Source organism: Mycteria americana, chromosome 11 (assembly GCF_035582795.1).
Source record: "Mycteria americana isolate JAX WOST 10 ecotype Jacksonville Zoo and Gardens chromosome 11, USCA_MyAme_1.0, whole genome shotgun sequence".
In the NCBI taxonomy this organism is placed as follows: Eukaryota; Metazoa; Chordata; class Aves; order Ciconiiformes; family Ciconiidae; genus Mycteria; species Mycteria americana.
In genome coordinates, this window is record NC_134375.1 from 9,023,828 (window position 1) to 9,049,930 (window position 26,103).

General features: G+C 67.1%; 1 protein-coding gene across 2 annotated transcripts; it reads left to right on the top strand.

Moving 5' to 3' along the window:
• Positions 1–1,475: 1,475 nt before the first annotated feature.
• On the top strand, positions 1,476–25,841 carry LOC142415514 (semaphorin-3F-like). Of its 2 annotated transcripts, XM_075513931.1 has the most exons (19): positions 1,476–1,611; positions 4,767–4,932; positions 14,247–14,407; positions 14,562–14,624; positions 15,391–15,510; positions 16,904–16,984; positions 19,147–19,240; positions 19,632–19,751; positions 20,866–21,005; positions 21,082–21,196; positions 21,392–21,461; positions 21,586–21,730; positions 21,847–22,069; positions 22,912–23,000; positions 23,631–23,672; positions 23,924–24,081; positions 24,160–24,227; positions 25,142–25,275; positions 25,355–25,841. In XM_075513931.1, the coding sequence occupies exons 2-19, from the start codon at positions 4,821–4,823 to the stop codon at positions 25,763–25,765; spliced, it is 2,346 nt and encodes a 781-aa protein (XP_075370046.1). In that variant the 5' UTR covers positions 1,476–1,611; positions 4,767–4,820; the 3' UTR covers positions 25,766–25,841. The 2 variants fall into 2 exon arrangements, with proteins under 2 accessions (XP_075370046.1, XP_075370047.1); XM_075513932.1 differs by lacking the exon at positions 16,904–16,984.
• The last annotated feature ends 262 nt before the right edge of the window (positions 25,842–26,103 follow it).

The following is a 26,103-nucleotide window of genomic DNA, read 5'->3' on the forward strand; positions in this document are numbered from 1 at the left end:
CTTCGGTGGAACTGGGGGGATGGAGGGGCACTGGGACAGAGTGGGGGGCTGCGCTCAGGGGAGGGATTGCTCCAGCAGCAAGGTCTGCTTGCGGGTGTCTACTGCTCTCCATCCCGTGCCCCTTGTGCTGGGACAGCCCTGGCTCCCCCATGTCCTGCTCCTGCCCAGGGAGCCGGGCTAAGAGGCCCAGGCCCACCCACCCACACGATGGGTCTAAGATCAGGGCACCTTCCCCTCCGGCACCCCTTTTTGTGCTTTCTCAGCATCCTTAATGCCTCGTTACCCTGCGTGGGAGCAGCGTAGCAGAAGGAGAGGCAGCAAACCTGTGGATGGGACCTCTGAGGCCAAGGGGGAAGGTCTTGCTAAGGTGGGGGGCATGGAGCCAAGCTCCGTGGTGCTTGCAGGGCGTTGCACCCGCAGGCGGGGGCCTAAGCCGCATCCCTGTGCAGGTGTTGGGGCCAGGAGCCCCTGCAGAGAGCAGCTCCTGCCTTTGCAGGCAGCACCGCAGGGGCCCCCAGCCTGGTGGGAGCCGAGCAGGGGAGCTCAGGCCCGTGCCTGGCATCTTCTGAAGGGCTCCAAGGTGCCCAGCTCAGGGCAGGAAGGACCGGGGCAGAACTACAGGGCTCAGCTGCACAGCACCTGCCAGTCGCCGCCTTGGAGGGAAGCGTGCTGTGGGTTGCAGGGGCAGCGGTCCTGGGGAGGGATACCCCAAGGGCCAGCAGATCCCAGAGCAGACGGATGCCGGGGGACCGTGCTGGGCAGGGACCACCCAGGGGCCGGCAGGTCTCGGGGCGGGGGTGTGCAGGGGGAATGGTCCTGGGGAGGGATAATACCCCAGGGGCCGGCAGGTCCTAGGGCAGCGGGATGCTAGGGGACCGGAGCAGGGCAGGGATCACCTGCCTCCCCTGGGCCGAGGGCCGGGGGTCGCCGGGGGGGGCAACCGGGGTGGGGGGGGCGGCAGGAGGAGCGAGGTGGGACCGGGGGAAGGAGCCCCGCTCCCTGCCCGAGGAGTTGCCGTGTGTGGGAGGCGGTTTCTCGCCGGAGCCGGAGCTCTCACAAAGCCGCCGGCTCGCCCGGGCTCGGCTCCCCGCTGCCTCCCGCCGCCCCGGGCCGGGCCGCCCCCCGCCGCCCGCCTCGGCAGACAAAGGAGAGACGGCGCTTATTTATTCGCTTCCTTCCCGGGGCCGGCGGGAGGGTGGTGGGCGCCGGAGGGCGACCGAGCCGCCCGCGGCCTCGCACGGCGGGGCGCCGCCGGCACGGAGCAACAAAAGGCCGGAGCCGGAGGTGAGCGGCGGGGGCGGCGGCGGGGCTCGAACCGGCGGCCCCGGACGGCGGGGCGGGGCCGGGGCGGCGGGCGGGGCTATGCAAATGACCCCCCCGCGGCGAGCGCACGGGCTGCGGCGCCCAGCCGGGGCGTGGCCGCCGCCGCCGCCGCCCGCTGCCCCGCCCCGCGCCCCGCCCCGCCCCGCCCCGCCGCCGCTCCACGGGCCGGGGCCGCGGCGGCAGTCGCGGCCGCGAGATGGCGGGGGGCCGCGGGTGCCCGGCGCGGCGCTGAGCCCCGCCGCCCTCCACGCCCCCCCAGCCGCCGCCGCCGCCGGGACCCCCGCAGAGGTAAGGGCGGGGGCGGGCGGCGGAGCGGGGGCCCGGCGGGGGGGGCGCCCCGAGAAAACTTTCCGCCGCTCGGAACTCGTGTGTGTCGTGTGTCGTTCCGCCCCCCCCCCCCCCCGCCGCAACTTGCCGGTGAAGCGGGCAGGTGGGGCGGGGAGGGGGGGCTGGTGCCTGCGGTCCGGTGCGGGGACCCCTGCCCCGAGCTGGCAGCGGCACCGGGTGTTTGCAGCCCCCCGCCCCCACCCCGCGCCTCGCAGGGGGGCAGTACCGGGGTGGGGGGGGGTCTCTGCCGGTACCCCTCCTTGCCGGTCCCCGCACCCCCGGGAGCCCGCGGCTGGGCAGGCGCGCCCCGGCCCCGCTCGGGGCGGGGGGACGGTCCCCGGGGGACACGGTGCAGGCAGGGACGGAGGCTGGCAGGGAGCTCCCGGGGCAGGGGGGGCTGCGGCTGGGCTCGGCGGCGGGTGGGTGCCCGAGGAGGGGGTGCCGGGGGTGGGGACACACACCGGAGACCCCGCAGCACCGTGGGGCGGGTGGCGTGGGGCAGCCGAAGCCCGCCCCGGGGGGACCCCCCGCCCCGTTGGGACCCCGAGCCCCAGCGGGGCGGGGGGGCGGAGCGCCCGGGCGGGGGAGCAGGGGACGGAGGGCTCTCCCTGGGGACAGGCCAGGCGTGCCGGAGGGCCGGCGGCGCAAAGTTGTGCAAAGTTATTCCCCGGGTGCGAGGGGCCGCGGCGGACGATCAGCATTATTATTTTATTTTATTTTATTTCTCTCCCCCCCCCCCCCCCCCCCCCCCTTCCCGCCGGTGGCATCGCGCGTTCGGGCGCCGTGGCCGAGAGGTGGGGCAGGCTCCCCTCCCGCTGCCCATCCTGCCTCTATTTCTTTTCCCTCCCAAAACGTTTCCTGCTCCCTAGGCTCGCTCCCGAGGCCGCTGGGACCAGGCGTGCGGGCAGCCCCGATCCCGAGGCACCCCCGAGGCACCCCCTCTGCCCCGGGATCCCGGCCCGCCGAAGGAGTCCCTATTCCAGCCGAGAAAACCTTTCCCTAATTGCTTCGGCTCGGCGGTGCTCGGTTGACCGGCCTGGGGAGGGGGGATGAAGCCGAGCGGGATGTTGATCTTCCTGCGGCGGCACCGGCAATGGCCAAACTTTAATTGCCAAAAAAAAAAACCCCAACCCCAGCCAGCCCGGGTGCTGGGGGGGAGGAACGTGGCCGCTCTCCCCTGGAGTTTCCAGCTTCCCCGGAGCGCAGATGACCCTGGAAATGGAGATTTCCCGGCCAAGGTGCGCTCCGATGGCCCGTTTCCCCTTTTTGCTTCCTTGGAATTTGCCTTTCCCGGCCGGGCCCGAGTGCCCCCCGCCCGCCGCCGGCCCTTTCCCCCCTCCTCGCCCTGCGCTCGCTGCCCTCCCCTCCTCTCCCTCTTTTCCTTTGTTTGCCATCTCGCTCCCTGTCTCTGACGCGTACGCCGCTCCATCCAAATGCAATAGTGGGATTTGCCAGAATTATTTCCTAAAGCTGCCGGGGAGAAGGGGGGGGTTGGATGGTGGGGGGGGGGTATTTAACTGCAACCAACTGGAGTTTTGGCTGGCGGAGGAACTGGGGGCTCGGGCTGTCCCGGCCCGGCGCTGATGGGAAGGGCAGAGCCTGGGAACGGGTGGGAGGGGGGGGGGGGGGGGCAGCCTGGAAGGGGACCGAATGCCAGTACAATGGAGCAGAGCTGGGTGTGCGCAGGGGGAGAGGAGCAAAGCGAAATATTTACTGACTCCAAAGGCAAGAGTGAGAAAAATATTGAGCCCCGGGGAACGGCAGTGCCGCCGCGCTCCGGGTCTTGCCCCGCTGCTCGAGGAAGCACGTCGCTGGAGGGGCCGCGGCGGCACCCGGTGCCGGTGCTGCCGCCCTTGTCCCGCTCGGGGCTGGGGCTGGGGCCGGCGTCTGGGTGCTGTGCACCCCGGGAGGGGCCGGCCGGACCACCCGGGTGGGCTGCGGGCAGAGCCCCGGCGCGCAGAGGGCCGGATTGTCCCCATCGCAGCTCGGCATCCCTCTCCAGGGGTACCCGGCGGGTTCCCGGCCATCCGCCCGGCGCCTTCCCCTGTGCCTGTCCCCCGTGCGCCTGCACGGTGGCAGCTGGCAGAGCCCTGGAGGGCATGTCCCCGTGGGGGTGGCACGGGGGGGACCCCCTGGCGCAGCGGGCTGCCCGGCAGCGCCCGTCCCCGCGGCGCAGAGCCCCCTCGGCTGGGCTGGCCGGGCGCTCCCCGGATGCCCGAGCCCACCCGGGTACCACGGCACGGCGCATCCCACCCCGGGCGTGCAGCTCCCTGGGGACGCGAGGGGCTTCCCACCGCGGGCCTCCTCCCGAATCCTGCCCTGAGCGCCCTGGGAGGGTGCTGCCGCGGGAGGGGGACTTGGGCCCGAGGGGACGGTCCCTCTCCGGGGGCACTGTGCGCCGTGCCGTGCCGTGCCGGGGTGCGTGTGTGGCTTGCTGGAGGCAGCTTGGCGGACTCCGCTCAGTGCCGGAGCCCCAGGGAGTCCAGCTGCCTGGCACACAGGCAGGGCTTTTTTTTTTTCTTCTTCTTTTTCTTCCTCTTTTATTTATGAAAAAAAAAAAAAAAATCTCCTTTTTTTTTTTTTTTTTTGTACGTTCTTGGAATAATGAAGTCCAGATTTCCTTCATGTTGGAAAGATTTGATCCTGGCTCTGCTCGCTGTGGCTTTGCTGGGGGCTGGGAGGAGAGGTGGGGGAAGAGGGCTGGGGATGGGACCCCTCTGGGTGCCGGGGCGGGGGGAGCCAGCCCGGCGGGGTGGGGATGCTGCAGGCTCGGGGGGGCGAGGAGAGATGCTCCTCACCTGGGCAAGGCTCGCCGCCTTGGGTGGAGGAGCGCGCTGCAGCGGTGCTCGCCGCCGTGCTCGCCTCGCCCTGCGCGCTTGGCTTGGCACCCAAGGAGGTGAGGCTGGGCACCCCCCGATTCCTGCTCCCCACCCCCCAGCCTGCGGAGCGGGGTTCGGCTGACCCCCCTCCAGGGCTGGCTCCCAGCCCTCCCCAGAGGATGCTGCATGCTGGCGGGTGATGAAGAGCAGGATGGGGAGATGTGGGGCTTGTACCCCCCCGGGAGGGTGGTGGGTGCAGCAAACTGACGTCCCTCCCCCCTGTGCCCTCCTTGGCAGGCTCGGCCCCCCCCCGGACTCCCCTCGACCTCGGCGCCCAGGCGCGTGCCCACCATGCCCGTGGTCGGCGTCCTCCTCTGGGCCACCCTGCTGACTCTGGGCTGGCGGGCCACCCACGCCAAGGACCACGGCTTTGCCACCCCGAGGGTCCAGCTCTCCTTCAAAGGTAAGAGCCCAGCGGCGGGAGTCGGGGGGCAGGGTGGGACCCTAAGAACGTGGAGGAGACCAGTGGCACCCCCGTCCAGGCTGCTTCTCCTCCTCCTCCTCGCCCTGGGAGACATCAGCAGGCTGGACCCCCAGAAATCTCCGTGGGGATTCATGTCCCGGCATGGTTGAGCTCCCACTCTGCCCCTCCCCCCTTCCTGTCTGGGGGGGGCTGGTAGGCTGCCCAGTCCCCCCAGTACACTTCCCCTCACGGGTGGGTGGCTAGGTGGCTCCCTCCATCTGGTGAAGCTGGGTGCCGAGGTGCGGGGAGCCCCCCCGGCAGTGCCCCGAGTCCAGACAGCAGCTTGAGGCTGCCCCGACCCCCCCAGCTGGTATTACCGCCTGGGAGCTGGCAGGGAGCCGGCAAGAGGCAGGAGGGGAGGATGCCAGGCAGGGATGGGGGGGGAAGGGGCTTAACCCTTTGGTACCGGGGCTGCCCAACCCACCCAGCCCGCTCTGGGAGCTGGGGGGGGACCCCAGGGTCAGCTTTGGGGTGCACGTTGGTGGAGGGGTTGGTCCTGAGCTCCTGTCGCAGGGATGCTGAGAGGGGGCAGGATGGGGAGCGACGAGGCAGGGCTTGGGGTTGCAAACCTCAAGGAAAGGAACAAAAATTGCCCCTGCCAGCACGGTGTATTCGGTGCCGCCGTCGCCCTGGGCCACGCTGGGGCTGGCTGCCGGCTTGGAAGTGTCCCAGCCCAGGGACGCGTGTCAGGAGGGTGACAGGCACGTGGAGCCTCGTGTCTGCCTCCCCTTGGGGTCCCGGGGGAGGCGAGCTGCCGCAGGAGAGCTGGGGCTGTGCTGCCTGCACCCCTGCCGTGCCGTCCCACCGTGCCTTTGCCCTCTGGTCACGTACCGAACCAGTGAGCCCAGGGTGCGGTGGCAGAGCCGACGGTGAGCACGGCGGCTCCAGTCCGGCAGAGCCCGGCAGGAGGGGTCAGGGGGGCTGACGGCAAACACGACGCAGGCAGGGCAAGTCGCTGGCGTTAAAGGCTGGTCTCAGCAGGAAAAATGGCTGGTATGAAGAGGCTGGGGACAAGTCCAGGCTGGAAAGGAGAGAGGTTCTTCCCTGTGCGGCAGGCGCCACTTTCCTCTCCAAAAGGTGGTTTTGGAGGGTTTTGGGGGCTGCCAGGGCACTTTGGCCGCTGCCCTTTCCCACCCAGGGATGCATCCCTCACCCCGGCTCGGAGCATCTCTTCCTTGCAGCCGCGGTGAAGGGAAGCTCTGGCAAAGCCCCGGCTGGACCTGGCGCCCACCGCCCTGGTGAGGTGTGTGTTAATGCCTGTCGCCGTCCCGCAGCCAAAGGCTGCTCCGGGAGTGGGATTAATTCCGGATAAGTGTGGTTAGGCCTGCTGTGCTGCGGGGTGGGGGCTGGTTTGAGGTTGGTTTTTTGGCCCTGGCTGGGTGGAGCGGAGGTCCCTGGCTGTGCCCGGGGAACCTGGGAGTGTCAGCCAAGTGCCCGCGTCGGGATCTCTGGTCCTTCTCCCTCCTGCCTGGGATGGTCTGGCAGGGCTCCCCCTGCCCTTGCTGCCCAGAGGTGAGATTTGCAGTGGGAGAAGGGCTGGTTTGCACTTGCACATGGAGCAGAAATGCCGGCGGCGTGCCGGATCCGAGCGCACCAGGGTCGGGAAGGGACACTGGTCTTGCAGCAGCGGAGGAGAACGAGCCTAGGGTCTTCCTCGAGGGCCAGCCGGGAGCCGCATGCCGAGCTGCCAGTAAGCGGCTTTCCCAAGTCAATAATCTGTACGTGGCCTCCTCCAAGCCATGGGGCCGTGAGATGTGGGGCGGCAGTGGCGCTTCCTGGCCAGCCCAGCCCCTTCTCTTGCGTGGGGAACTGGGGCTGGTACCCAAATCCCCTGGGGCGGCTGCAGGCGGTGGCACTGGGTGTGATGGGAACTGGGCTGTGGGACGCTGGTGTGATGAGTTGGGCTGGCCTGCAGGGACGTTGCCGTGGTACCGCAGGGGACCTGGTGGCCATTGATGCGGGCACGGCTGGAGGGATGCTGCTGGGACTGGGGTGCAGATCCCCTCCAGCAGCATCCCTGGGCCGAGGCGCTGCCCGGTGGGACCAAGGTGGCTGTGGCCTTGCGCTGGTGCTTGGGGGAGTGCTGGGGAAGAAGCTGTGCTGGCCGTGTCCCCCCGTCCCCGTCCCCCCCCCCCGGCGCCTCGCCTCGGCCGTGCTGTCTGGAGCCCCGCCAGCCCCGGGAGCGTCTCTGGGTTTGTTTGCCTTTGCTTGTTATCACGCGCCGGAGGTTTGTCGCAGCTCCCCAGGGCCTGCGTCATCCTCTACAGAGCCCCATCGTCTCCGAGTGCTTTAAAAAAAATACATATAAAATAATGAAGCAATAGGAAAGGGGCTGGAGCCAAGCTCCTTCACCCTGGTGCAGGGTGATGGGCTAGGCAGGGTCATCCCCTGGTCCTCCCTGCCATCCCGTGACCTCCATGGTCCCTGTCCGTCTGTCCTCCCTCTCAAGGCTTTCCTGTCCGTGTGTTGGCGGGAGGAAGGTGACCAGCACGGAAAGAACAGTGCTGGGAGCGGCTCCGGCACGGCTCCCTTTTGCCAACAGCTCTTCCCAGATCCCAGCCCGGTGCCGGCCAGAAATAGGGTGGATATTTTTAATCATCTCCTTGCTAACAATTCCCCCCCTTCTCCCGTACACATCCTGCAGCCCCCTCTCCTCTGGGCCTTTCTCCGTGCCGGGGGCTCGAGCACAAGAGAGGTCGGTGCTTTCCTCGCGAGGATGCCGGAGGTGATGATGATGATGATGGTGATTCATCCCTCCATGTCCTGCTCCCCGTCCGGCGTGGGAAAAGCGTGTGGGAAGGAAGGGTGGGCTCTCGCCCCGCATCACTGCGGGAAGCCCTCGAGGTCAGGGCTTTCTGTGGGGCTTCAGAGGGGGAACCGCTCCCCCCTCCTGCGCCGTGGCATCGGGAACAGCCGTGCTGGCACCTCTCAGAAAAGCCGCGGCAGAGGTCCAGCTGGGGGGCAGCCCTGGCCGGGAGGGGCCGGGTGAGAGGCAGGGCAGTTCCTGCGAGGGGAAAAAATCACTTTAAAAAGAATAAATCAAGCGGTGGAGTCTCCTCTTGGCTCTGCTGCCAGCCCCCTGCGTGACCTCGCTCCTGGATGCCTCGTGCCTCAGTTTCCCCTCCCACCCTGCTGGCATCTCGGCTGGCGGTGGGGGACATCGGCACGCTTGATCCGGGGCGGGGGGTGGCAGATGGCTGGAGAGGAGCCCGGCTCGGGGGCTGTGTCCCCGTGGGCCGCCCAGGCGCCCTCCTAAGCTGCCGCAGCTGTGGGCACTGCTCGGTGACAGCGGGCTGGGATAAACATGGGGGGGACATGGGGGGGATGCACGGGCAGGGCCAAGGGCTCGGGGACATCCAGCCCTGGGGACATGCCAGGAGGGCTGGCGCCAGCTGTCCCCACCCCAGTGTGGGTCAGGGGGTGCACTGGACCCCCATGTTGCTCCTCGAACCCCTCAAAGGTGGGGGTGACGCTGCAGTCCCCCGTCCCATGCCCTGGGGGCTGGGGACACAGGGCTGAGCCCTGCGACCCCTAAGAGGATTTCTCTGGCTGGGGCGATGGGGGCCTGTGGCAGGGCCCCCTCCACCTGCTGGGACCGGCTGCCGCTGGGGCTGAGCCCCCCGGGCTCCGGCTGCGAAGCTCCATAAGCTCCTTAACACCCCCCCCATGCGATTTGAGCCCCCCCCAAGCCAATTTCTAATAAGCTTGTTATCCCTCAAATTGACGATGGTTCTTCTGGAGCAGCACAGCCAGTGTGGCCCTTCCTGGGGACCTGGCGCGCGTGTGTGTCCCCAGCTTTAGTGCTGCTGGTCCCTGCCCAGAGCACCCCCAGCCGCTTCCTTCCCCGCTGCCTTTCTAGCACGGAGCAAATGGCCTGGAAAGGCAACCACCTTCCCGCCCAGCGCCTTGCCCTGCTCTCGGGGGCTGCAGAAGAACATAATGTCAAAAAATTTAAAAAAAAAGCCCCAAAGGCAGCAAGTGGGGACCACTCAGCTCAGCTCTTTGCTTTTGCGGGGATTAAAGTGATTTTTCTGAAGCCAGGCTCCTTCCCAAGGGGATTTTCCTGCTGCCGGAGCATCCCCTGGCCCAGCTCCCCGGTGGGGACTGGGGTCACTGCTGCGGGTGATGCTTGGTGGGGAGAGGGTCCCCCCTGCCAGCGATGCTCGCTGGGGCACGTCCCCCCTCGAGCACTTCGAGCAGGCTTGCCAAGGGATGAATCAGCGGTTTTGGCTGAAAAAATGTGGTTTTTCTTTTTTTTTTTTTTTTGTTTTTTTGGCCTGCACCCAACTGGACGGGCAGCAATGGGGGGGGGGAGCACCCGGCCGGCCCCGCTTTTATCCCAAGGGATTTGACCCGGGTGGCCACGGCACCTGTCCCATGCTGCAGGGGCTGGCGGAGCGGGTGCTGGCGTGGGGCGATGCTCCTGGGGGGGCTGGAGATGGCTGGGGGTGGAAGGCAGCGAGCGGGAGCTGGAGCCATTTCATCTCCCGAGCCCCAGCAAGGCGGCTTCGGTTTCCTCCCACCTGTGAATCGGTTAAATGGGAAAAGAGCTTGGCTGGGGGCCACGGAAACTCTCTTATTACATGTAATTAGCTTAATTACATCATAAATAACCCATCAAGGGGTAGCGGAGTGACGCTCAAACAAATAAGCAATTCTGCTTTCATCGAGCGACCCACCCAGCTCTTTGATCAGCCCCAATAACAACAAACGCTTTAAACACGCGAGGGGACGCATCCAGCCCCCATCCCTCTCCTGGCATCGCTCCCCATCCCTCCCCTCCGCCGAGTACCTGGAAAGCTGCATCCCCCATTTCAAGCAGGGAAAAAAATTAGGGGGGGGGGGGCATCCCCAAAATTGGGGGTGCACTTATAAATTTGTGGGATAAAATACTCCAGGATGGAGCCGGGATTTACCCCTGCTGGGCCGGGCTCCCTTGGGATCCGTGCTGGGCTTCTCCATCGGCATTTGGAGTGAATTCATTCGCCCCCATGGAAAGAAAGGGCTCCCAAAAGGCGCTGCCACTGCCAGCCGGGGGGAGAGCGGTTATTGAATATAAACACGCCGTGTAATTTACATGCTAATTATGTTGAATGCGCTACAAGCCCATAATTAGAAACTAATTAGGTGACAGCGCCTGTAATTGGTTTCGGGGGGTGCAGCCGTGGTGCACCTGGGGAGGTGACCGGCTCGGGTCCTGATGGCATTAACCCTTCGTGCTGGGGCCCTGGCGATGTTGGGGAGGGGTCGGAGGGATTTGGGGGGCTGCGGTGGGGCTGCGGATTTGGGGGGCTGCGGGGGGATTTGGGGGGCAGCACCCCGGGATGCTCGGTTTATTGGGGACCCCCAAAATCTCACCCTTGCTTTGGAGATGGGTGCCGGTGTCTGCGCGGATGGGCGATGGGCAGGGACCGCTCCTCCCTGCCCGACGGGGCGGAGGTGTGGGCAGCTGCCGGGGCTGTAAATTCAGCCCGAATTTGGCTTTGTGGGGGGAATTTGGCTTCGCAGAGCGCGTAAGCGGGCGGTGCTGCTGTAATCGGGCAGAGCCGAGCGTCGCCCCACGTTGCCGGCCAAGGCTCTGACGGGTTCCTGGCCGTCGGCATCGCTCCAGGGCACAGGGTAATTAAATCTCATTGCCCGAGGCCACCAAACGCTGCTGGGGAGGCAAGTCCCGGGGGGGGACTCGGCGGGGGGAGCTCCGCGGGATGCTGCGATGGGATGGTACCCGGGGAGGCCACCCCGGCGGCGGTGCCGGGCGGCTCCCGGCTCCGGTGCTGGGCAATTAAAACGGGATTAGGCTCCCGGCCAGCCAGGGAAGCTCCGCCGGTGCAGGGGTTGGCAACGGGGATGCGGGGGGGGGGGAATATGCTCGTCGGGGCGCATCTGCTAACGAGTCGGCTTCTCCAGCCCTGGGGGGGCCCCCCACCCCGCTCTGTCCCCGGGGACCCGCCCCCCCGTGGCTGCCGGGGGCGGGTTTGGGGGCACGGTGGTGGGGGATTAAGCGGGGAGGGTGGGGGGTGGCGTTTCGGGAGGTCAGAGGTTGGGGCGGGGGCTCGCCCGCCCCTCGGTCCCCTTTGGAGAGGGCGTCACGGGGCAGCGGGTCCGTCACCGCCCCGCTTTGGGGGTGCCCCCTCTGATCGCTGGGGCATGGGGGGCTGAATGGGGCCCCCGGCGGGGGGCCAAGGCCCTTTGTGCTGCTGGCCCTGGCCCCTGCTGAACCCCGGGGCCCTCCATCCTGATGGATGTGGGGTATTTGGGACCGTTGCTGGCAGGGGACCCTCTGCCGACGGCGTCCTGGCGCTGCCTGGCTCAGCCGCAGGGTCCTGGCGGGGAGGGGAGGGCGAGGATGGGAACAAGTCCCCCCGGGGAGGTTGGACGTGGCGTCCCCAGGCCAGGCAGCAATGGCAGCTGCGGCGCTGTCCCGGTGTAGAGGCCTCTGCCTGGTTTAACCGCCATCCCCGGCTCTGCCTGCACTGGGGTTGTCTCTGTCCCAAGCAGGATCGTTGGGCGCGCGGTTCCGGCACCAGCAGCGGGTCCCCAGCGCTGGGGACGACCTCTCCTGCTCTGCCTGCGTCACCCTGCTGCCGGAGCCGCCCTGCTCTTTCCTGGCTCTGAGCCGCGCCACCGACTGACACCAGCATCCCTCCGGGGGAAGCCCCAACAAATTGATCCGGTGCCCCCAGGGCACTGTGTGGGGCACACGCACGCATACGGCCCCGCACACGTGCACGCTGTGCGGGGCACAGGCACACACAGGAGCACACGCACCGTGCACACACACGCACACCGTGGGGGGCACTCACCCGCGCTCACACGCACACACGCACTTTTGTACACGTGCACACACATGCGTGCACAGTGGGGCACACACGCATGCACACACACGCGCGGTGTGGGGCACACACATGCGCACACACTCACGCGCACACACTGCATGGGCCAGCGGGGCAGCTGCAGGCCATGGGGCAGGCAGGGACTGGACCCAGTGCGCCGTGGGACAGGCAGGGGACACTGGGACAGGCAGGGGACGCTGCGGGTGGCGGGCAAGCCAGCACAGGCAACAGGGAGCATCTGGAGCCCAGATGGGAGAGGTGGGAGGAGGAGCATGCTGTGGGGGGGTGGGGGGGTGGGCAGCCCCTCCAGCCCCCCATCCTTTGTGCTGGACCAGCCCACCCTGCCATGGCGGGGGGCACCCCCAAACCTCCAGCCCCTCCTCATGACCATCGCACTCACCCCGTCCATCCAGCCCGGTGGGCGAGCGGACGCCCGGGCCCGGGGGAGGTTGATGTCACGTCCCGTCACGCCATTTCCCCACAGCATACCCCGACAGGTTTCTGCCCCGTAGTGCCCGGCACGTACTGGCCTCGCCGCTGCAGCTGAGCGGTGCCTGGTGGGCTGCAGGTGCCCCGCTGCGGGGCTGGGGTCCGGGGAGCACCGCTGCCGGCCGTGGGACAGAGCGGGTTCTCCCAGTGACACCGGTGGGCACAGATCTGGCCGTGCCTGGGCACCCCTGTGCCGCCTTGCCATGGGCTCCCATGGAGACCCCCCTTTCCCCAGGGCAGCAGGAGGGTGGGTGCCCTCCCTGCCCCAGAGGCACTTGTCCCCCTGCCAGCCCCAAAGCCCACTCCGGGATGCCAAATGGGGGGTCCCCAGGGCTGTGCGAGTGCCAGGAGTGCCAGGGTGCAGCGCACAGCCCTACCCATCCCTCCCGCTCCCCAAAGAGGGCAGACCCCCGCATCCCCAGGGTGCCCAGGATGGGAAGGGACCCTGGGGACGCCCATGGGAAGTTGCCAGCCCCCCGTGGGGCTGGGAGGCAGGAGGTCAGGGAGATGTGCAGGCGCTTGGCATCCCGGCTGGGAACGGCAACTGGCCGCTGGAGCCCTGCCCAGCCCTGCCTGGAAGCCGGCGTGCTCCTTCCCGCTACTGACCTGCGGGACCCTGCTCCGCTCCCGCCCAGGAAGGGGGGCTCCCCGGGGGCTGCCCCCAGCCCCAGCCCCTGGCGCCCGCACAGGGCACGCCCCTGCGTGGAGGGACAAACTCTGCGGGGTGCTCATGGGGCCAGTGTCCCACGGGAGTGGCATCCAAAGGGGGTGACACCTCCAAAGGGGGTGGCATCCAGGACAGATGGCATCCCATGGAGGTGGCATCCAGGGGCTGAGGGTGGCATCTGATGGCTGTTGGTGGCATCCAAAGGGGGTGACACCTCCAAAGGGGGTGGCATATGGGGAAGATGACATCCCATAGGGGTGGCATCTAATGGCTGTTGAAGGCTTCTGATGGCTGTTGGTGGCATCCAAAGTGGTGGCATCTCCAAAGGGAGTGGCACTTCCGAAGGGGGTGGCATCCAGGGCAGATCGTGTCCCATGGAGGTGGCATCTGATGGCTGTTGGTGGCATCCAAAGGGGGTGGCATCTCCAAAGGGGGTGGCACATGGGGAAGATGACGTCCCATAAGGGTGGCATCATCTGATGGCTGTTGGTGGCATCCAAAGGGGTGGCACCTCCAAAGGGGGTGGCATCCAGGGCAGATGGTGTCCCATGGGGGTAGGGTCCTCCGTCTCACTCGTGCCCTGGCCCCTGCCGCGTGGTCCTTGGCACCGGCCCACATCATCTGCAGCACTTCTGCCTTCCATCTGGCTGCCTCATTGCACTTGTGAATATTCATGACCCTCATTATCCTCTTTCACTCGTTGCTCCCACACTCGGGCTAAAAATAACTTCCCAAGGGGGGGATGGGGTGCGCAGGGCGGGGGAGAGGCTCATCCCCTCCCCGGGAGCTGGCTCCTTGGGGTCCCAGCTCCCCTATCCGAGGAGCCACTGGCCTGGTTGGGACATGGGGACACAGGGCAGGAGAGGGTTGATGTTGGAGATTTTGGGAGCTGCAGGCTCTTGGCTGGGGTGTCAGGGAGTCCCCCCTTCCTGCCCCATCTCAGTGGGGAGCTCCACTCCCTGCTGTGGGGTGCTGGGTCTCCTGAACCAAGGTCCTGCTGACCCCTCCCCTGGCCACCCTTGGTTGTCCCAACAGGCCATGAGCATCTCCGTCATTGTCCCATGTCCCACGTAGAGGTGGCAGCATTGTGGTGCTCATGGAGGGGGATTTGGGGGCTGGAAGGTGGGCACCATGGGTTGGAAGGTGCGCACCTTCTCTCGCAGGACGTCCTCCAGCTGGGACCAGGCTTGGCCTCGGGGACGGGGGTGGCACTGGGGGAAGGCAGGGGTCCCCGGGGTGCTGACGCATGCCCCTTTCCCCCGCAGAGCTGAAGGCGACGGGCACAGCGCACTTCTTCAACTTCCTCCTCAACTCCAGCGACTACCGCATCCTGCTGAAAGACGAGGACCACGACCGCATGTACGTGGGCAGCAAGGACTACGTCCTCTCGCTGGACCTCCACGACATCAACCGCGAGCCCCTCATCGTAAGCTGCCATTGCAGAGCACGGGTGGAAGGGGGGCACCCGGGTGGGCGTTTCGGATGCCGGGGCAAGAGCTCGATGAGCGTCGCTGGTGCTGGTGGGGAAGAGGTGGGGCCGGGTGGGATCCCTGGTCTCCCCTGGACTGGTATCTCCACAGATCCACTGGCCCGCGTCCCAGCAGAGGATCGAGGAGTGCATCCTGTCAGGCAAGAACAGCAACGTGAGTGGCCACCACGAACCCCCTTCTGGTAGTGATGGGGGGGCTGCTGGCCAGCACTGGCGGGGGATTTGTGTCCTCATGTCCTACCCTGGAAAAGTCATCCCCTGGGTCCCCTGTAGCTCGGCCATGCCAGGATGGGGCGGGATTCCAAGGTGGCACTGCCACCCCTTCTGTCCCAGCCGTGCAGGTCCTGCAGAGCTTCATGGGCAAGCAGGAGGACGGGCTCCCCATGCCGCTTCCTCCCACCAGCCAGGGCTGGGCCCTCTGGCATGCCAGCTCATGGCCCATGCCAACCCCTGACCTGTGCCGTCCCGTGCCAATTGCTGCCCCGCGCCAACCCATGGCTCCACACCAACCCATGGCTCATGCCATCCTGTATCACGTGCCAACCCATGACCCATGCCAGCCTATGACCCATGGCAGCACATGCCAACCCATGGCTCCATGCCAACCCATGACCCATACCAGTCCATGATCCATGCCAACCCAAGACCCATGCCATCCCATGACCCATACCAACCCATGACCACGCCAACCCGCGTCCCCACCCCAACCCGTAGGCCCATGCCATGTCCCATGCCAGCCCATGCCCCACGTCAACCTCCCACCTTCCTGGCTCCTTGGCCCGCTTTCCTCCCTCCCCCAGCTCCCACCCCGAGCCAGGGGGCTAGACCCGTGGTGCGCACGCCAGCGTGGGTGCAGGCAGTGGGAAGCGGGGTGCCCCCGTCCCCTTGCTAGGGTTGGCACCTCCTCCTCTGCTTCCCAGGGGGAGTGCGGCAACTTCATCCGCCTGATCCAGCCCTGGAACCGGACCCACCTCTACGTGTGCGGCACCGGCGCCTACAACCCCATCTGCGCCTTTGTCAACCGTGGGCGCAAAGCCCAGGTGAGGGGTGGGAGGGACGGGGGGGTACGATGAACCGGTGCCTGGCCCGGCGGTGCCGGCGCAACTGCCGTGGGACTGCAGCGGGGTGCGGGAGAGTGGCATGGCACGTCTTGGCTCTGCCGGCTGGTGCCGGGAGGTTTGGGGGGCAGAGGGTTGGGGAGCAGTGGCAGGCTGGGGGGTGACCGTGGCTAACGATGCTGTGCTGCTGAGCGGGGCTGAGCCGTCTCCACAGACCAAGGACTTCTCTTCATGCCGGAACTGGGCCGCCCCAGCTGGACCCCGACGCTGGCTTCCATGTGACGTGCCCTCCCGCCCCGCCAGCTGCAGCCGCCGCTGGATCTCTGTTGGGGCGAGAGACATGTCCTCCCCCGGCTTCCCATACGCCGCTGGGCCGCCGAGCCCCTCGCCATGGATGCGGAGGATGCCCAGCACCGCGCCGGTGCCAGCGTTGCGCAGGGAGAACCGTGGCAGGGACCGTGCCGGCACGTGCGGCTGTGCCAAGGGTGTCCCTGGATGGATGTCACCCAGCCCCGAGGACTGCAGCGTGCAGTGAGAGGGTGGCATCGAAGCCACGTGCCACCGGGCTGGATGCACGGCAGACAGAGGAGCGCTTTCGAGGCGGCCCTGGGAGGGAGCTGGGCTCTGCAAGTAGCAGCACAGGCGTCCCGGGGGCCCTGAGCCCTGCGAGGTGTCCATCCCCTCCGCACTGGGGTGGCAGGTCCCAGCCCGTGTCCTCTCCCGCGGTCGGAGCGAGCCGGTCGCCACCAGCCGGAGCCGAGGGAGGAGCACGGCGCTGGATGCGGAGGATGGGCATCTGCCCCAGTGCCCCCCGAGCCTGGCACGGGCACCGAGAGGCGGGTGCTGCTCAGGCTGCGCCAGACCGGGACCGGATTGGGACCGGACTGGGACCAGACTGGGCAGTGGCAGCATTTGAGGGGGACCAGGGGTGCCGGTGCAATTGAGGACAGCATCGTGTGTCCCCTCCGGCGGAGCCAGTGGCAGCGTGGCAGGGACAGGGGGTCCCGGTGACCCCCGCGGTGCCAGTAGCTCCCCCCGTGCTGTGGCTCGGCACCGGGGCGTCGCTCCTCTGCGCGGGGCACGGCCAGCTGGGCGGCAGGCGCCAGCGTTGCATCCCCGGGCGTGAGCCCCGCCTGGCTGGCTGCGGGCAGCCGTCTCTCCCCTCTCTCCTGCCCTGCACCGGGGCACCCCGGTTCTGTGGGAGAGAGCAGGATCCGTCCTGGAGAAGCTCCTGCTGGAGGCCCAGCCCAACCCGGAGCATCCGGGGACCCCTGCCGGCACCCCTGCTCCTGGGGTCCCCCCACCCGCCCCCGCCCCGGGGGGGTCCTTCTCCCCCCCGCCGGCGCTAACTCTCTGCCCTGCTCCTTTTCCCCAGGGGTTTCCGCCGAGCCAGCCGGGAGGCCCAGAAAGCCGATCCGCCGACAGCCCCCTCAGCCCGAGACCAGCACAAAGCAAGGTGGGAACCGGTCTGGGAGCCCGCCGCAGCTGTGCCCACCTCTCCCGTGGGCCACGCCAGAGCCGTGGGCTCCTTCTCCTTCCCACCGGCATGCTTCCGACCCCCAGGCTGGGCGCCCCATGCCGTGGGCGTCCCCGCTGTCTCCTTCCCTCTCGGCACAGCGTCCTTCGGCCACCAGCCCGGTGTCTCCGCTTTCCTTCTCTCACTAACTCCTTCCTCCCAGGCTGCGCACGGGTCCTCCGCGGCGGACACTGTCAGGGACGGTAGATCCCCCTGCCCCGCCGCCGGCTTTGCTGACTCCAGGCTTGCCGTGTCCCCTGGAAGCGGGGCCACGCGTCGGCAGAGCCGCGGGGCTCCGGATAGCTCAGGGGAGGATGCCAAGGAAGGCGATGTGCAGGAGGTGTTTTGGTAAAGTCTGCAAAAGCATCGCTGAGCAGCTGCTTCGCCCTGCCCCGGGAGGGGCTCGTGTCAGCCCAGCGGGCAAGCGGGCTCAGGGAGGCGACGGCGTCCCCGGCTTGTGGGAACACCCAGCGCCCAGCCCGCCCTGACAGTGTCACCCCCCGAGCCTCTCCCCTCCGGACTAACGTGGGTCGGTGCATGGGCCGGGGAGCGTGTGGGGCGCGGGCACCCTGCAGCAGCCTGGGGCTCCCCCCTACCCGTCCCTCTGCCCCCGGCCCCTCCCAAGGGCAGGCGGGCAGAGGGCGATGCTCGGCCGCGAGCGTCTCGCCGGCTGCGGGCAGCTCCTGCTGCCAACTTCCCCAGTGCCGGCTGGGGAAGCACCGTTGCCATTTCAGCACCCTCGGGCCCCCCAGGTTCCTCCCTCCCTGCCAGATCTGGTCTCGGCATCCGTGGGGAGAAGCTCCCCGGCGCGGCTCCCCATGCCCCGAGCGGGGGCTCACTGGGGGCTGCCGGCACCCGCTTTCCAGCAGCTCCGATGCACTTCAAGGCGCGTTAGCCAAGCGGCAGTGCCAGCACTGCGACGGCTCGTGGGTTGCCCGGCTGGGAGCGTGAGGTGGTGCGGCCAGGGCTAGGGCTGTGCCGGAGAGCCAGGTTGTCCCTGCGAAGGGTTTGCCCAGCTCGGGAGCGGGGCCGGCGCCGGGCAGAGGCATTTGCGATGGTGACAGTGGCGCAGGCGGCATGGTGTGGCGATGGGGACGGCGGAAGCACGGCCGTTCCCATCTCTGGGGCTAGGTGCCCCAGGAGGAGCTGGTGCCAGCAAACCCTCCCGTGGGAGACGCGTGCGGTGAGCATCCCGGCTCCCCACCCCTCCTGCTCTTCGCGTGGCTGCCACTGTGTCTGTCACCCTGGCATCAAAGCCAGGGCGCAGGGCCAGCGGGCAGCTCCGCCAGCCCGATTTGGTTGCCTGAGGTCCCCCCCGGTGCCCAGGCTCCCCACGGGTGCTGCCGTGCCGCTGCTTCGTCCTGGCTCCGGGGGTCCAAATGCCGGGGGTGAGGGGTGCCCTGGCTGGGCCAGCACGGCCCTGCCTGCCCCCAGCCGGCACCGGCAGAGGGTTTTGCGTGCGTCTCTGGAGGCAGCGCGGGTCTCGCCCCTGGCCGGGGACGCGTGACGGTGCCGGGGATGGCCGCAGGCAAGGCAGAGGCGACGGCGGGAAGACGGCTCCTAACGGCGTGGGGCGAATCCCCCGGCGCAGGCGCAGCATCTCACTGCGATGCCACCCCGCAGCACCCACTGGAAAACGGGAGGAGCGCGGTGGGTCTGGCAGCCGAGCCGTGCCGAGCCGCGCCGAGCCGCGCCGCTGGCCAGACCCCGCCCGCTGAAGCTGCCGGAGCTGCGTGACCTGGAGCCGGCAAGCGGCACCCCACGATGTGCGGCACGGCCGGCCGGGGCGAAGAGGCGGCCAGAGGGAGACGTTTGCCCAGAAGCGGGCGTGGGGGATGGATGCCCCGTGTCAGCCTGGTGGCTCGGCCAAGTCTCCAAGCGCTGGAGGGCACGGAGAAGCACCCAGCAACGTCGGAGGAGTAGCTCGCGGGGGCTTCAGCTTCTCAGGAGACCTGCAGGCCCTCGGTGTCGTCCGTCCACATCCGTCCTCGCTGCTGGGCTCCATCGCGGAGGAGGCTGCTTCTCCCAGAGGGCTTTGGAAGGTGCCACGGGGATGGAGGGGTGAAAGTGTAACCAGCTCCCCCGTTTGCTTCCTTCTCCAGGATTATATCTTCTACCTGGAGCCGGACAAGCTGGAGTCGGGCAAGGGGAAGTGTTCCTACGACCCCAAAGTAGACACTGTCTCTGCGTTAATAAGTGAGTCCTGTAGCTCCCCGGGGCCGGCGCTGCCTGCGTTGGGCAGAGGGAACACGCAGGCAAGGTGGGACAACTGCTCTCGGAGTCTTCCTGCGTTGCCCAAATATCCCCAAGGAGTCGGGCTCCTGCCCCTGCCACCCCTGCCCGCTCCAGCCGTGGATGGCCGGGCACCCGGGATGCCCAGTCCTTGGGTACCTGGCCCAGCGGAGGTGGGGGTCCTGGTTGCAGACCAGTGCCAACCTCCCGAGCTCTCTGGGATGTCCACAGGCAGTGGCTTTTGGTTGCCTGGTGGCTACTGCCGGGACTGGGGCTGGATGGAGCCCGGGGCAGTGGGAGACGGTGGGTGGACAGGACTAGGTGGGAGCCCCCGGCTGATCTCTGCCCTCTGCAGATGAAGAGCTCTACGCTGGCGTCTACATTGACTTCATGGGCACGGACGCAGCCATCTTCCGCACCATGGGCAAGCAGACGGCCATGAGGACAGATCAGTACAATTCACGCTGGCTCAATGGTGAGTTCAGGGTGTCGTTGGCCCAGGTTCCCTGGGGACCCCACGGCTCCAGCCCTAGAGATGAGGCCTATCGTGTCGTACTGCGTCCTTCTCCCAGGACAGAGACAGGAGCCAGCATGGGCAGGTGGATGGGTGGTCGTGTGGGATGGATGGATGGGTGGATGGATGGTTGACAGTTGATGGATGGGTGGACAGATGGGTGGACAGATGATGGATGGGTGGGTGGATGGATGGAGAGGTGGATGGAGGATGGATGACGGATGAATGGATGGGTGGATGGATAGATGGATGGATGATGGATGAATGGATGGATGGGTGGGTGGATGGATAGATGGATGGATGAATGGATGGATGGGTGGATGACGGATGGATGGATGGATGGATGATGGGTGGACGGACGGATGGATAGAAATCTAGGGCAGATGTGCAGAGGGATAGCTGCGTGGGGCACGGTGACAGACGTGCCAGGGGCTTTGCTGGGCGGCGGGAGCAGCCAGCTAGCGAGACATGGGGCTGGCTCTGCCGGAGTCCATGCGTGGGTTTCTGCAGGGCTGAGATGTCAACCATGTCGCCTGCAACCGGTGACCCCGAGCGCTCATCCTGTCCCCCTCGGAGCACCCCTGCCCACGGGGCAGCAGCTGAGTAAACAGAGCAGAGCAGATGGGCTGATCCTGCCGGGCCGGGGAGCCGGCGGGGCGGTAACCCGAAGAGGGGGAGCTGTCAGCGCAGGCTGGGCACCGGCTGATGGATGGCAGGGAGAAGCTTCCTGAGAAACTTCCAGGCTGTGTGGTTCCTTCCTGGGGGGAAGACCAGTTCCCACTGCCCTGCTCACCGAGCTGCTGGAGCCCCCCACCCCATGGACCTCGGGGATGCTCCCAGGGACCTCGGGGACACTCTGAGCCCCTCCTGGAGCACCGGTGCCCACCAGAGAGACCCGGTTCCTCAGCCCCACTCTGCAGCTCTGGTCCAGACCCGGCTCTCGCCCTGTGACCGCGGCAGTGCTTTTCCAGGAGTGGGGCGATGCCGGAGGAGAGGGGGGCTCAGTATCCCGCCGTGGCACGGGGCAGGGGGTGCCTCTGGGCTGACGGTGCCGTGCCGTGCCATGCCATTCCAGACCCAGCCTTCGTCCGCGCCCAGCTTATCCCCGACAGCAGCGAGAGGAACGACGACAAGCTCTACTTCTTCTTCCGAGAGAAGTCGGCCGATGCCCCCCTGAACCCTGGGGTCTATTCCCGCATCGGGCGCATCTGCCTGGTAGGTGGAGCGGCGGGCAGCCAGGGAGCGGGCAGGGGGGCGGGCAAGGCTGAGCGTGGGGGTCCCTCCATTGCAGAACGACGACGGGGGCCACTGCTGCCTCGTGAACAAGTGGAGCACCTTCCTGAAGGCCCGGCTCGTCTGCTCCGTGCCGGGACCCGACGGGATCGAAACACACTTTGACGAGCTCCGTGAGTGGGCGAGGGCCGGGGGCCTTCTGCACCCCTGCGGGCTTGGGGGGCACCCTGGGGAGGGCTGGGGACCCCCTTGCTGCCCCCCACCTCTGACTTCTCCCACACGGAGCTGCTCTCCCCCTGCCGCGGCGTCCCTGGGCACGAGGGGGTCCCACCTCCCCCATGGTGACACCCCCATCTTTCTGTCCCAAGAGGACGTCTTCATCCAGCAGACTCAGGACACCAAGAACCCTGTTATCTACGCCGTGTTCTCCGCTTCGGGGTGAGTGCTGACCCTCCCGGCACAGAGCAGCGGAAGGCGGACCCCCAGCTGGGTGGGAGTCCCGGTGATGCCGCAGTGGCGGGCAGCACCAAGCCGGAGGGTGGCAGCAGGTCCTTCCTCCCAGGTCGGTGTTCAAAGGCTCTGCGGTCTGCGTCTACTCCATGGCCGACATCCGCATGGTCTTCAACGGGCCCTTTGCGCACAAGGAGGGACCCAACTACCAGTGGATGCCCTACACGGGCAAAATGCCCTACCCCCGGCCGGGCACCGTAAGTACCCCCCGGGCACGCGCGGGGAGGTGAGCCGGCGCCTGCCGGGCAGCTGGCACCCTTGGGCCCGTGCCCAGATACCGGGTCACTGAGCGCTGATGGCATTTGTGCCGCAGTGCCCCGGGGGAACCTTCACCCCGTCCATGAAGTCGACCAAGGACTACCCTGACGAAGTGATCAACTTCATGCGCGCGCACCCGCTGATGTACCACGCCGTCTACCCCACCCACCGCCAGCCGCTGGTGGTCCGCACCAATGTCAACTACCGCTTCACCACCGTGGCCGTCGACCAGGTGGACGCGGCAGACGGGCGCTATGAGGTGCTTTTCCTGGGCACAGGTACCCACGCCGCGCACCGCGGGGAATGCAGCATGCTCCGGCGCGGCCCCGGAGGGCGTGGGCACCACCAGAGCTGGCCAGAGCACGGTGCCCTCCACCATGCTGGAGCGGGGCAGGGGGCTGAGACCCCCCCTGAGATCACTGCCCCTCCTCGAGGCTCCAGCCTGGTCCTTCCCCTGCCCCGGTGCCCATCCCACGGACCCCACCATCCAGCCTGGTCCTGCCCCTAGCCCAGTTCCCGTCCCTGGGGCCAGCGACGCAGCATGATACCTTCCATCCTAGGGATGCCACCATCCAGCTTGGTCCTCTCCCTGCCCCAGTGCCCATCCCAGGGGCCCCACCATCCAGCCTCATCCTTTCCTGACCCCAGTGCCCATCCTACAGGCTCTGTGATCCCATTGCCCATCTGAAGCCCACCGTCAGCCAGCCTTGTTCTTCCCCTGCCCTGTTGCCCGTCCTAGAGGCACCAGCATCCTGCCCTGTCCTTCCCCAGCCCCGGTGCTCATCCCAGAGGCACTGTTGCCCAGCCTGGCGCTCCCCCTGCTCTAGCACGCATCCCAGAGCCCCCGTGATCCATCCTGGTCCTTCCCCTGCCCCCGTGCCCATCCCCAGCTGCTGTCCCCACCCTGCCCTGGGTGCCGGCAGTCCCTAGCCACAGGCGGTGACCTGAGCTGGTACGCTGCACCCCAGGCACAGCTACCCGCTGCGGCAGGAAAGAGATGGGGATGGGCTTGGCGGGGTCCTTCCTCCCCCCAGCCCCAGCAGGGACCCCCTTCCCAGGAGGGGAGGGCGCGGGTGCCCAGGGGTGGCACTGAGCGCCCGGGCACCGTGGTGTCTTGCAGATCGGGGCACCGTGCAGAAGGTCATCGTGCTCCCCCGGGATGACATGGAGACGGAGGAGCTCATGCTAGAGGAGATCGAGGTGTTCAAGGTAGGGGTTGTCCTGTCCTCCACCCTCCGCTGTGTGTCCTCGACCCAGCCAGCCAGCCCCTTGGGACACCAGCCAGCCCCTTGGGATGTCAACCAGCCCCTGGGGACACCAGCCAGCCCCTTGGGATGTCAGCCAGCCCCTTGGGATGTCAACCAGCCCCTGGGGACACCAGCCAGCCCCTGGGGACACCAGCCAGCCCCTTGGGATGTCAGCCAGCCCCTTGGGATGTCAACCAGCCCCTGGGGACACCAGCCAGCCCCTTGGGATGTCAACTAGCCCCTGAGGACACCAGCCAGCCCCTTGGGACACCAGCCAGCCCCTTGGGATGTCAACTAGCCCCTTGGGATGTCAACCAGCCCCTGGGGACACCAGCCAGCCCCTTGGGACACCAACCAGCCCCTTGGCATGTCAACTAGCCCCTGAGGACACCAGCCAGCCCCTTGGGACACCAGCCAGCCCCTTGGCCAGCTCTGGAGGGACCCCAAGATATTGGTCTTCCTATCTGCTGTCTCCTCACCTCTCCCCCTGCCCACCCCTGCTGCCTGGGGGGGCCTGGGGTGCCCACCCCAGGGCTGCAGCGTCAGGCCTGGCGCTCATCCCTCCATCTCCTTTGCTCCTGCTCCTGTCTAGGTGCCAGCACCCATCAAGACGATGACCATCTCCTCCAAGAGGGTGAGTCATGGCGCGTGGCAGGGGGCTGGGCAGATCCCATCACGGGCCCAGCCGCAGCACTGCCCAGCATCACCGCAGCACCAGAGCGGGAGGCACATGGGCGGCCCCGGGGCAAGCTGGCTCCGGTGGCCCTGGGTGGCTCTGGTGTCTCGGCCAGTCCCAGTACTGGGAGGCTGCAGCTCATTCTGGGGGGTCCTTGCGGGGTGGGGACGAGATGACATCTCACCCTGTCCTCTTTGTCCCCCCAACAGCAACAGCTGTACGTGTCCTCGGCCGTAGGCGTGACCCACCTGGCCCTGCACCGCTGCGACGTGTACGGGGAAGCCTGTGCCGACTGCTGCCTGGCCCGGGACCCCTACTGCGCCTGGGACGGCAGCGCCTGCACCCGCTACTCCACCTCCTCCAAGAGGTACGGGGAGCCGGGGGAGAGCGGCAGGGAGGGACCCCCGGCCCCAGGCTCCCCCGGTCACCTCCCACCTCCCCACAGGCGGAGCCGGCGGCAGGATGTCCGGCACGGCAACCCCATCCGCCAGTGCCGAGGCTACAACTCCAACGGTGAGTGAGGTCTGGGGCACAGCCCTGCGGCACGCGGGGGGACCTGGGGGGCATGCCGAGGGCAGGGGGCAGGATGGTGTGGGCAACGGCCAGAGGGGAACATGGGTGGATGGATGCCTTGGTGGGCTGATGGTTGTGTGGGTGGGTATACGGGAAGAGGGTGAGCATGGATGGATGGATGGATGGATACATTGGGGAGGAAGATGAGCATGGATGGGTGTGTCGGTGGATGGATGGAAGAATGGATGAGTTGATGAAAGAATGGATACATTGGACAGGAGGATGAACATGGATGATTACATTGGGGATGAGGATGAGCACAAATGGATGGGTTGGTGGGTGGATGGATGGATGGATGGATGGATACATTGGAGAGGAGGATGAACATGGGTGGGTGGATGGATGGATACATGGGGGAGGAGGAGGAGCATGGATGGGTGTGTCGGTGGATGGATGGATGGATGGATGGATGGATGAGTTGATGAAAGAATGGATACATTGGACAGGAGGATGAACATGGATGGATACATTGGGGATGAGGATGAGCACAGATGGATGGGTTGGTGGGTGGATGGATGGATGGATGGATACATTGGGAAGGAAGATGAGCATGGATGGATAGAGGGATACATTGGATATGGAACATGGATGGATAGATGGATATGTCGGGGAGGAGAATGAGCAGATTCAGATGGGGGGATAGAAGGATGGATGGGTGGATGGACACCCTTGTGGAAGCATGGCTACGCTAGAGGAGGAGCACACTTGCTGGGTGGCTGGGGAGCAGGCAGACCTGTGGCTGGAGGTGTACAGGAGCATTCCCTTGGAGAGCAGGTGGGCTGGGCAGCAGGGCAGCGGGGCAGGGGGCACGGAGGCGCGCAGGTGACCCGGCTGCCCCTGGCCCACCCCTGCAGCTAACAAGAACGCGGTGGAGGCCGTGCAGTACGGGGTGGAGGGCAGCACCGCCTTCCTGGAGTGCCAGCCCCGCTCGCCCCAGGCCAGCATCAAGTGGCTGCTGCAGAAGGACAACAGCGACCGGCGGAAAGAGGTAGGGCGGGGTGCCGCGCTGGGGGTGCCGGGGGGGCCGGGTGCCAGCCGGCTGAGCCGTGCCGCCTTTCCCCCCCCAGCTGCGGGTGGAGGGCCGGGTGCTGCGGACGGAGCAGGGCTTGCTGCTGCGCGCCCTCCAGCTCTCCGACAGCGGCCTCTACTCCTGCACCGCCACCGAGAACAACTTCAAGCACACGGTGACCAAGGTGCAGCTCCGCGTCCTCAGCAGCCGCGCCGTCCACGCCGTGCTGGTCCAGGCGGAGACCCCCCCCGGCCTGCCAGGTGCCCCCACTCCCCGCTACCAGGACCTGCTGCAGCTCCTCACCCAGCCCGAAATGGGACTCCTGGACCAGTACTGCCAGGGCTACTGGCGGCACACGGCCGCCAGCCCCCCCCAGCCGCTGGCTGGCCTCAAAGCCAAGGAGCAGCAGGACCAGAAGAAGCCTCGAAACCGCCGGAATCACCAGCCAGAGACCTACGGGCATACATGAAACCGTCATCAGGGACTTTGCTAGCACAGTGGTCTATTTTTCCCCCCTTTTAATATTAAAAATATCTATAAATAAATATATATATATATATATACACATCCACGCACACACGCACGCAGACACACGCGCTCCGCCCTCCCGCGGGAGACAGTATTTATTTGTAGGTTGTACATAGTCACGGGGGCGATGCAACCCCCACCTCCTGGCCCCGGGGAGGAGCGGGGACCCCCACGGTGGCTGCAGCCAGCATCGCTGTCTCCCCCCCCCACCCCGGGACCCCAGGATCCTGGCGTGCGGGATCCACCTGGGATCCACCACCGCGGCCGCTGCCTCTCCAC

Coding starts and splice junctions, on each gene's coding strand:
- LOC142415514 (XM_075513931.1), top strand. CDS start 4,821: ATGCCCGTGGTCGGCGTCCTCCTCTGGGCCACCCTGCTGACTCTGGGC. Junction 19,241..19,631: donor CACTGTCTCTGCGTTAATAA/GTGAGTCCTGTA, acceptor TGCCCTCTGCAG/ATGAAGAGCTCTACGCTGGC. Junction 24,082..24,159: donor TACTCCACCTCCTCCAAGAG/GTACGGGGAGCC, acceptor ACCTCCCCACAG/GCGGAGCCGGCGGCAGGATG.